We start from the raw sequence: 11,153 nt of genomic DNA, 5'->3' as shown, positions 1-11,153 counted from the left end.
CATTGACTTCCTTTCTTTTACGTGCTGATCTAGTCACCGTTTTCCTCAAAACTCAGTAAAGCACACGTACAATCGCTACTTTAGTGTCTATTTTCCTGCTTTGTCATTCATTGTCACCACCCCCATTAACTCTCTATTAAAGTCACAGTGGAGTGCTTTACATATTGTTGTAGTAATTCATTAGGGCATGTCCCTTCATGTGCCTGTACTGCTGATCACTTAAACCCCTCCACAATTAGGGTGGGCCCACGTTTATTGTTTGAGTTCAAAGATGTCTGCATTGGAAAAGGGGATTACTTTTAGACTCATCATGAAGTGTTTTTTCCCATGTGCACAGCATTGAGTCACAGCGGCAATAAATTCAAACTGTCAAGATTAGTTATAAGCAAAATAGATTTGGATTCAATAAACATGGATTTTGACAAGAGCTAATTCTTACAAAAAGAAAAAGAAGAGACCACCAGGGAAAATATGTGCTAATCAGATATTAAGTCCACTTTCATCAGTGGCCAAACAATCATGTCCAAACAAAGGACGCAGTGATGGGACACTTTGCATTGAAAGGCCCACACCCCACCTATCTTATTACCAAGATAGAGAAGTGCACTTCAAGATAGGACACGGAGCTATTCTCGCCCTACGTTTCATTGACTCACCCCCACACACTCTTCCAATCTTTCCACTCTTGGGTTATCCCTTTCTAGACTCCTCCTGCCCCTCCCCTGACACAGCGCCACCATAAAATCCATTCCCAAGTTGCCATCAAGAGGAGCGCACGGCCGTATCACACCAAAACCGTGCGCAGCTACAGATGTTGAGGCAATAATATTCTGAGTTGGTAGAGGATAGTGTGTTTTACTCCTACCACGAGTAGGGGAACTCTTTATGTAGCTAGCGCATTTCCAGTCTTATCTTTCGACTATACCCGCGCGTAAAATCTGGGTAAAATGCTGACGAGCGCCTTGGTGACGATAACAACCCTCCTGTCTTGGGGTTACGACGTGTTGGCCACGCAGGTCGTCTTCTCCAACTTCTCCGTGGACAACGAAATGCGCTCCAGCTTCATCCAGCGGCGGCTGCGGAGCCAAGAGCGCAGAGAGATGCAGCGGGAGATCCTCTCCATCCTGGGGCTGCCGCATCGGCCGCGGCCGCACGTCCACACCAAACACAACGCTGCCCCGATGTTCATGCTGGACCTCTACAATACCATCTCTACAGACGCAGAGCCGCCCGGATACTCTTACTACAAGTCTGTTTTACCAACCCAGGGCTCCCCCATGGTGACCCCGCAGGACAGCCGCTTCCTAGATGACTGCAGACACGGTGATGAGTTTTGTCAATCTAGGTAAATTTACAATCTGACTTTATAATGCCACTATTCTTTTCCCCAATTTGAGCACATTTAGTTATTTCAGTGTATATCATGTGTAGCACTACAGGGACATCGCTGTGATAATTTAAGCATGAAAATAAACATTCTTGCAAAATTCCCAAATCAAGATAATCACACATTTACTTTTAATCCCCAAGGGGAAACTTTGCTTTGGCAATAGTGATGCATATAGCTGCAATAAACTTAGAACACTACACAGCTAACAAGGCAGTACAGTGGTTCTCCAAAGAAGAAGAAAACAATAGGCTACTTAAATGATTGCAAATACCTTTTGAGATTAAATCAATAAATACATAGGCATTACAAAAATAAGAATAGTAATCGTAAAAAAAAAACATTTAAACCACAACACACAATGCATACACATATATGCAACAGTGATCAATGACTAACTATTATGTTGTTTAGGGGAAGTTTCAAACTTAAGATTCAAGGTTTTAAATGCTTTCCAAGTCTTCCAAAGCCACTATTAGCTAAGTGTGTGTGTGTGTGTGTGTGTGTGTGTGTGTGTGTGTGTGTGTGTGTGTGTGTGTGTGTGTGTGTGTGTGTGTGAGCCAGTGTCTGACATTTTGGCTTTTAGGTCACTTTCCTCACTTGAAATCAGACATTATGCATTCCGAGCTGTAAATGTTATGACAACATGCCTGTATCCGATTTCCACAGGATCCCTTCAAAGCTCTGGGGGAGAGGCTTTAGCGTGGCTTTGTTTCGCATGACCAGGAATTGAACGGGCATTTTTAAACCCCTGGGGAATGAGAGACAAGTTGACTATAAGATCAAGATACAAACTGCATCGAAACACATGTTATTACTGTGGAAATCTATGTTAGTGCAGGTGCTTAGTGTGTGTGCACTGCATTCCTGCATTTATGTGTGTGTTTGTTTGGGAGGGTGCAAATCCCATGGGACACAGGTGGGAATAGGGGCTAACTCAGACATTATTGAATTTCTAAAAGTTAAATCTTGCCTTTGTTTCCCTTTGGAGATCCTACGGCAGCTCTGATATCACTATGGTGAAACAGCAGACGGCACAGTGCCTGTGGCTCTTATCCGGATGTGGTTACATCCTAAAGCAAGCCGTATCTTCTTTACGGTCAGGAGGACGGTTATAGGTCCACCTGAAGAGATGACGTTTGAGATGCGTCTCAAAGAAACCCTTAACCTTCCTGTCTGTTTGCATGCCATTGAGATTGAACTGAAGAGCCATTTTGAGTTTTATTGTCTCGATCAGCCCATAAATGTGTAGTTAATACAAAACATTTGGAGACCGCTGGAAAACCCCCCGGAAACATAACATTTTATGTCCTCAGTCGTGAACGTTTAACTGATGCTCTTTAGCTAATGAGATCTGGAAACATTGTTTCTGAAAACTCATAGCAGATTTATGTGGTTCTACATCTGAGGAGTTTGATTATAAAGAGTTAGGAGGAAAAAAAGATCACAATATATTTTTTTCTTCTTCTGCTCAAGCCCACCACGGCCTCCTGTGCTGATGATTGGCAGAGTATTTAGCTGGGGCTCCCACAATGTGCTGCAGTGACTCTAACTTGGTGGTCCCTGGATGATCGCTTCAAGACCAAACTGAATTATGGTATTTCCCTTCCAAAGACCACAGCTTCCAGTGTGAGGGAGCGCTGCTGTAGAGCTGCCCTTCTCCCACTGCACCTAGGTATATCCTGCAGGTGGCCAGTGCACAGAATAATATTATAGATAAATATTGTATTTCAGATGAATCAGTGTTATTTACTCAGTATTAATGGTAAAGTATGTCACTTTTTGTCTTAAAACAACTAGACCTATGTTATATATTTTGTTTTTAAATGTTTTCTTTCAATCCCAGAGAAATCCGTCATTTTAATGAAGGTAACGGTCTGTTGTATATCCCCTTCGTTCACGCGTCAGCGTTGTGGTTGTCTTCCAGAAGCTGAATTTCATCAGTTGTAGCTGTTCTGCTGTTGACCGTCTTGTTTAGCTGTAATCTTTGCTGCCCTGGAGACGTGAACACAAGTGTTCAGTATGGGCTTTTTTTTTTGCATCGGCCATAACACACCTGCAGTGCATGGGAACAGGCTTAATGACCAGACATGTCACAAGATTTCATTAAAAAAGAAAGCGTGCCAAATGCTCTCCTAACAGTTGGAGGAATGACCGTGTCGCTGGAGAACAGAAGGGCCATTGTGAGTTTAAGAACCAGCAGGAAGAAATGTGTTTGTCCTGCTTTAAGCTGATCTGTAGGAAGCATAAGGAGATCATACGAAGAATTCTGTTTGCCCAACCAGAACATCGCATTAACCTTCTCATTATTTAAACATTGGTGTGCAAAACAAACGGGACACTTTAAGCCCACCTCTGTCTTTTAAACCTTGTGCACAATGCCTTAAATCAAGAACATGGTGCTACACTCTGCCGCAAAAATGTATGCAAAGGTACAATATTTGTGTAGCGTAAGCCTTTTTGGGGGTTCCAATAATCCCAAGGAAACCGCTTAAGCAAAGCTGCTAAACTTGTCAACACATGCCGACATTAAGGATTTGAAAGGGCAGAAAATGTTCACATGAGTAAAAGATTTACAACTAACTTTAATCAGTTGAAAATGAGAGAATGACATAAATTATATCTGAAGCGGTTCTTAATATTCACAAAGGTCATATTGTTTTGTTCTCAGCTTTAAGCCACCCATGGTGGTTTGTAAAAAAACTAACATTTACTATAAAATAGCATGAGGTTAATGATAGCTACGTGGCTGTGTGGCCCTGCAGTGTCAGGAGTATTGTGAAGTGTTGAAATGCGTCTCAGAGGGAAGTTTGCATATCTGAGGTCTGATCTCTTCAGCTAATGGTCCCTAACGTAAACACACCAAGTCCTTACAAGCAATTATTTCTTTCATAAAAACACCCCTCGTTCCTTTCCAGCATTTAATTGCGGTCAGAGGAATGACTCGCAGGGTTCAGAATGCACTACTCTTAACGACAAACGGCTTGTGTGTGTTAGAAATGTTTTTAGAAGACTGAGTCAGTGTGTGTGTGTGTGTGTGTGTGTGTGTGTGTGTGTGTGTGTGTGTGTGTGTGTGTGTGTGTGTGTGTGTGTGTGTGTGTGTCTTTCATCAGAAGAAGTTGTGTTTCTAGTGTTGAGGTGCTGTGTGTCTGTGTGTCTTTGTGTCTGTGCACTGAAACAATAGTGGACCATCATCAGTAGGAACGCAGGCTGATGTCATGATGATGTCATGGTGTTTGCCAGTGGGCAGGATGTGTTTAAAGTGACTAATCGCCACTCCGCTATGCACACCTTCACCAGAGACCTCCGCTGCTCTTTCCAAGGACAAACACACTCTGTAAAAACACAACACTGGAAAACTTCAGGAAACTTTTGGGGTCTTTCTGACCTCCGTTTCTCTGGAAAGTCTGAGTGTTAGAGAGCTTCAGCTGGCTGGGGGCGGGTTGAAATCCCCACAGTGCCATCACCTACTGCTGCTTTACTTTGTCCGCTACAATCAGAATGAAAGCACTGGATAGCAATGCTGGAAGTACCTGAGTATCCAGTGCTTTCATTCTTTTACTTCAGTAAAAGTAGCAATACTACAGTGTAGAAATATTTGGTTACAAGCAAACGTTCTGCAATCTTACTAAACAGTACACAAGTGTTAGCTTCAACATATAGTTAAAGCACCAAAAGTAAAAGAACGCATTATGCAGAATGGCCCATGTCAGAATAATCTATATTACATTATTGGATTATGATTGTTGAAACATTAATGTGTCTTTACTTTTATGTTGCAGCTGGTAAAGTTGGAGCTCATTTTAATTTATTTATATATATTTTAATTATTACTTTAGTTATTGCTGGGTAGCTTGTGAATTCCCCTCTGAGCACCAATAAGGCCTTATTGCTATAATAATAGCAATATTTATTTATTGATAATATTTTGTATTGTCAATCTGCAAAGAAACTTAAGCTGCCGGATAAATGTAGTCGAGTAAGAAGTACAATATTTGCCTCTGAGATGTAGTGGAGTACAAGTATAAAGTAGTAGAAAATAGCAAAACTCAACTACAAGTAGCTCAAATTAGTACTTAAGCACTTGAGTAAATGTACTTAGTTACTTCCCACCACTGCTGGATCCAGTGATACATTGCAAAATGATCAGGGATGTGTGGGTGGTACAGCCTCTGCTAGTTAAGTCACACATACATTTGTGCGTCTCTCTATACTTTATGTGAGTGTGTTTGTAAAAGCACACTGGCAGCTGCGGTTTTCCGGGCTGTGCCTTAACGGGCCTTTTCTTGTGGTCAGCACATGTGTGCAATTTAAACAGGGAGCCAAACTGAGCACTGAGTGTGTTTTTTCTTCCCCCGCATTGGCACGTATGGCAGCTTTAAGTGATGTTTAGATCAATCACTTTACTCATGGAAGCAGGTTTTTTCCTATTTTCTGACACAGTGCTTCCGAGATGTGGGCAGAGTGACACACATCAGAGCAACGTTTGATTTGGCGACAGTTTTGACAGATATGCAACCACCGGCTGGTTTACCATCTGATTGTACTCACAGTGGTTTGCCTTTTGCTCAGATGTACAAACTTTCCCGTTGAAGGTCAGAAGTATTAACACTGTGTGTGTGTGTGTGTGTGTGTGTGTGTGTGTGTGTGTGTGTGTGTGTGTGTGTGTGTGTGGGGCAGCCGATGCAGACAACATCATATCACATCATATCATAATGTGGTGGATTGTAAATGGAGCATTTTGATCAATCACATGTTGATTTTTCACCTCCATTGCTTTCTCTTTTTCTCTCTTCCTGATAGTTGATACGGATCAGGATCTTCTGTACCAGCAGCACAGAAGAGAATTTCGATTTGACCTTTCTCGTATTCCAGAGGGAGAGGCCGTCACAGCAGCAGAGTTTAGGATTTATAAACATTTCATCCAGGAACGCTACGAGAAAGAGACATTCAGAGTTAGTGTGTACCAGGTCCTGCAGGAGCCTCCAAACAGGTATGGGTGTTTTCTTTCTAGCTTCTACACATCTCAAATTTCAGATAAGATAAGATGAACCTTTATTGATCCCCAGAGGGGAACTTTGGTTGTTTCTTTGCTGATTTTACGGCTGCTTACGCTTGATTGGCTTTGTCCTTTGTCATATGTATCAGCTCCATCTCCTCAGTAGGGTTTAGCATTTAGGGATCGGTTTACTCAAATTACAATCGTTTCTAATCGTCTGTGGTTTAATTTGAGATAACTGTCTGATTATTGCCACCACCCCAATACAATAGAGGTGAATGTAATTTCACTGTGGTGCTCGTAGCATAGAAACATTTAAATAAATCTACTGCTACGCTAGTGTCTCTCTTAAGCCCTTTGGCACAGCAGTTACGAGCTAAATGCTAATGTCAGCATGCTAACATTCTCACAATGACCATGCTAATATGCTAACATGCTGACTTATAGTGTTTTCCATGTTCACCATATTAGTTTATCATGTTAGCATGCTGACGTTTGCTAATTAGCATTTGGTATTTTGATAAAGAATGTGACGTGATGAGTGCACTAGAGGAAAGAGTGGGAAAGCTCAATGTGGCGCCTGAGTTCTGTGTTGGCAGCCACTCACCGAGTCAAATTCCTGTGTACATTGTACATTTAGCGAATAAAGCTAATTAATATAAAATAAAAAAACATAAAATTAATGTTATTAATCCAATCCAATATTTGTCAAGACATTTTATTAAAAACAAATGTCCCCATCATCAACCACGGCACCAAGGTTGTGCCCCTAGTGGGATTATTTCACCAAGGAGACTCCCGTGTAAATCCAAATGTAAACTTCGTAAGTTACATTTTTCAAATGACACTTTTATGTAGCTGGTTTCACTGCTACATATGATGACCTCTTGTGCTAGTGACATAGAACGAGTAGTGTGGTTGTGATTAGACAAACGTCACGCTACGTGTGCTTTCCTGTGAAAACTGGCTGTTAGGCTGCTGCTGTACGTGCACACAGATCTGTCTGCTCGGGCCGTGTCTCTCTACATTTCCTCACAGGTTATTTCTGCTGATGTTAGTGTCAGCGCCGAAGCTGTTTACACAGATATTAGTGTCAATTACTGAAACACAGCGGCTCTCTCCAGAGCGAGTTTACTCTCACACAGTCAGAACAGGACAGTCCCCAAGAGACCTGCATTTATAACCCGCAGCTCCGACCACAATTAACACTCTCAACCCTCGAGATGTCAATTTACTCTCTTTCTCTCACACAGGTGGTCATTCCTCCATGCTTCTGACTGTTTACCAGCATCTGAAATTTCACACTCTTTTCAAACCACATCTGAAATAGGATAACAACACGACAGATCATAGAGTAATTAGTCCCCATACATCCCCTTCTTTCTCACAAATCAAAGTCCTACCACATACATTATAATCTCTCTCAGCAGAAGGAACCATGTGCAGACGGTAGATGTAAAAGCCCGTCACTGGTGACAGCGGGGCTGACGATGGTGTTAAGGGCAACACCATTGTCATTCACAGACACACACAGACGAGCAGGCGGCAGACGTCTGCCTGAGGGTCTGAAACCCAGTCTGTAAACAAAGCTATTGTCTGTGAAATCTGCCCTTAAGACGGCACATATCGGGATCAGAGCTTTCTTCTGGGATGTTAAGAAAGTGCTCGTGTGATGATGTCTGCTGGCGGTGGGTGGATGCAGGACTCAGGGTGTTACTTGATGACAGAAACCTTTGTTAACTTGCTACATATCGTTTTAGGCCTTAATAATATTTATAATCATTTATTGTTGTAATGTATTATTTGCAATGCGTCTGTCCATCAACAATTTGTGTATAATATTGTAATAACAATAACAATAATAATAATAATAACAATAATAATACAATTATTTATATAGCATTTTTTAAAACAGATGTTACAAACAGGGTTGGGAGGGTTACTTCAAAAATCCATTCCGTAACCTAATCCAAGTCACAATATAAAAATAATGTTGATTACTCCGTACCAAATATGCAAGTAAAGACAAGAGAAAATAAAAACCAATCGATGACTTCAATATGTTTTTTAGGCTGCAGTGTTTAGCAGTATTTATGTTTTGGAATTCGCTGAACGGTTTTCGCCACCAGCGGCCTGTGTGAGTATCAAGACAAAAAGTAGAAGTTAAGGAAGAAGAACTATTCCATCATTGCTGTTTCCTGATGCTGAAGTGCAACTGGCTCCTTTTTATATAATTGAACCGTTCGAGGTGACACAGCAAAAATGGACATGTCAACATAAACTTAATTACAGTTATAATGTTTTATATTTGCTTCCTTTGCCGTCACTGACTGTCTGAAATACAAACCAGCTCAACTATGTAGCCGTATTAATTATTTAGCAAATAAAACACTGAGTTGGACTGAGGTCAGGTGTCTGACTTGGCTTATCTACAAAATGTTACCATAAAACCTGTTGGCTGCCTTTAATGTATTCTGTTCCTGCTGCATTCTCCTAGAATTGGCTGGAATATATTTTAAATACAATTCCTACACGGTTCCCACAGTATGGATGTAAACACCTTCAAACACGAAGCTGAAAACAAGACGTTCCTGCTATTACAGGACCACACATGTAGTTTTGCTTTAGTTTTAAGCCTATTAAATACAACATTTATGTAACTTGCATGGCAGCGAACCATTTTCTGAAGCATACCACACACTTTGAAATTGTTTTTATACATCCCAGACAGCCATTCATTTCAGGAATGAACATTTTCAGAAACTACAAGTCATGTGTAACAAATCACAGTGTGAATATCTCATCACTGTAGCATTTTGTGAAAACATCTTTAATGGTTCATCCATGGAAATCGTTTAATATTTCTGTCTGACTCCACTGAAAGCCTACAAGCCTTAACAATCAATCAATGCTTTTAGCCTTGAAATGCCTTTAATTCAAACCCTACTGTCCTCTCCTCAGTGACGTGGAGCTCTTGCTGCTGGACCGGCGCGAGGTGTGGGCTGCAGAGGAGGGCTGGCTGGTCTTTGACCTGACCGTCGCCAGTAACCTCTGGCTGGTCAACCCTGAGCAGAACCTCGGCCTGCACCTGGTCCTGGAGGACATCCACGGTCAGTCACTGGCACACACTTACTAACACGGGGAGGGATCCATGACAGCAAGAATACAGTCTTTGTCTGCAGTAATGATTTCATGCTCTTTTAATCCTGTGGGGAAAAGGAACGCCACATATTGAATAAATGTGTGCAGAGGGTTTTTACAGAGTTCAAGTTATGATTGTGGTTGTTGTGGTGATATTAGGATGAACACGTTATTGTTTGGTAGAGACTTAGATGTGTGTTATTGTCATCTTCAGGGGCTGGTTGAGACTCATTGGTTTTGTTCTTCTTGTCTCTTGTAGGCCAGAGGAGGAACCCCCGACTGGCGGGGCTGGTGACGGGCAGTGGACCTCAGGACAAGCAGCCCTTCATGGTCGCCTTCTTCAAAGTCAATGAAGTGCGAATCCGCAGCATCCGCTCGGCCAACGGCCACAAGGGGCGCCAGTCTAACCGCTCCAAACCCCAGAGGACTGTCCAAGATGCTCTAAAGGCAGTGGAGGCTGCCACAGGTGCCCAAACCCTTCATATTTCACCATCATCAGCTTCAAAACATATTTTATCCACCTAAAAAAAAATCAATATCAGTTTATTAAGTGTACGCTATATTCAGAACATTATCACAGCTTTACCTTGCTGTGAGACAGCTATACAGTCTATGCTTCCCACATGGAGCTGAAGCCCTTTTCTATGTTGAAAAATGTCACCATACTCCATTTGAAGACACAGTCACATATTACCTCGCACAAGGTAAAACATCCTTTCAATGGAGTCTAGTGGCTTTGGAGAGAGCCTAGATAAAGGCTTCAGTTTCAGTTTCTCGTCAGAAACATAGAGTTTATTTCTCTGACGGCAAAGTAAAGAGGTGAAAATATTAGGTCATGCTGCCGTACAGCAGTACAGTGTTTTGCTTCGGAGCTCTAACTCTTGATTGCAACCCGACTTCAACCATCCAAACTATCTCTATAATACTTTTTGCACTTTGATACTTGTGTGCACTCATACTTGCATGTTTTCAATTTCAGATAATCTTGGCCTCTCCAAAGAGGGATGTAAAAAACAAGAGCTGTATGTCAGTTTCAGAGATTTGGGATGGCAGGTATACATCATTCATCATTTCATTTGATCTCATTTCAATTTAATTTCACTTCATTTTATGTCCAAAAGTAACAACTAACTGACATCTGCCGGTGATTTAACATTGACCAGGACTGGATCATAGCACCAGAGGGCTATGCAGCTTTTTACTGTGAGGGGGAATGCGCCTTCCCTCTCAACTCTTACATGAACGCCACCAATCACGCCATTGTGCAAACTCTGGTAAGTCCCAAACAGCCTGGTGATGACTGCAACCTCTTTCACTGCAACCTGCAATCTGTGAGGATTGATTTATGCTTCTTCTGACCACAGGTGCACTTTATCAACCCAGACACGGTGCCCAAGCCCTGCTGTGCCCCTACCCAGCTCCACGGCATCTCAGTGCTCTACTTTGACGACAGCTCCAACGTCATCCTCAAGAAGTACCGCAACATGGTGGTCAGAGCCTGTGGCTGCCACTGACCGCTCGAACCCCCTCCTGTGAGTTCGGCAAATCTGGAGGGATGCTTAAAAAAGTGAAAGAACCAGAGACTAGATGATTGACTGGCTGGTCATCTGGGAGCTCCTGCCACAG

At 42.1% G+C, this 11,153-nt stretch overlaps 1 protein-coding gene across 1 annotated transcript; it reads left to right on the top strand.

Annotated features, from left to right (window-relative positions):
• The first annotated feature begins 947 nt into the window (after positions 1-947).
• LOC115008387 (bone morphogenetic protein 7-like) lies at positions 948-11,041 on the top strand. The gene is given in 8 exon segments (XM_029431970.1): positions 948-1,313; positions 1,315-1,345; positions 6,191-6,380; positions 9,348-9,496; positions 9,787-9,993; positions 10,507-10,580; positions 10,691-10,801; positions 10,892-11,041. Coding segments are annotated over 8 exon segments (1,278 nt in total).
• The last annotated feature ends 112 nt before the right edge of the window (positions 11,042-11,153 follow it).

Source organism: Cottoperca gobio, chromosome 5, assembly GCF_900634415.1.
Source record: "Cottoperca gobio chromosome 5, fCotGob3.1, whole genome shotgun sequence".
NCBI classification, from domain to species: domain Eukaryota; kingdom Metazoa; phylum Chordata; class Actinopteri; order Perciformes; family Bovichtidae; genus Cottoperca; species Cottoperca gobio.
The sequence above is the reverse complement of the archived record's forward strand: the minus strand, read 5'-3'. Positions and strand labels throughout refer to the sequence as shown.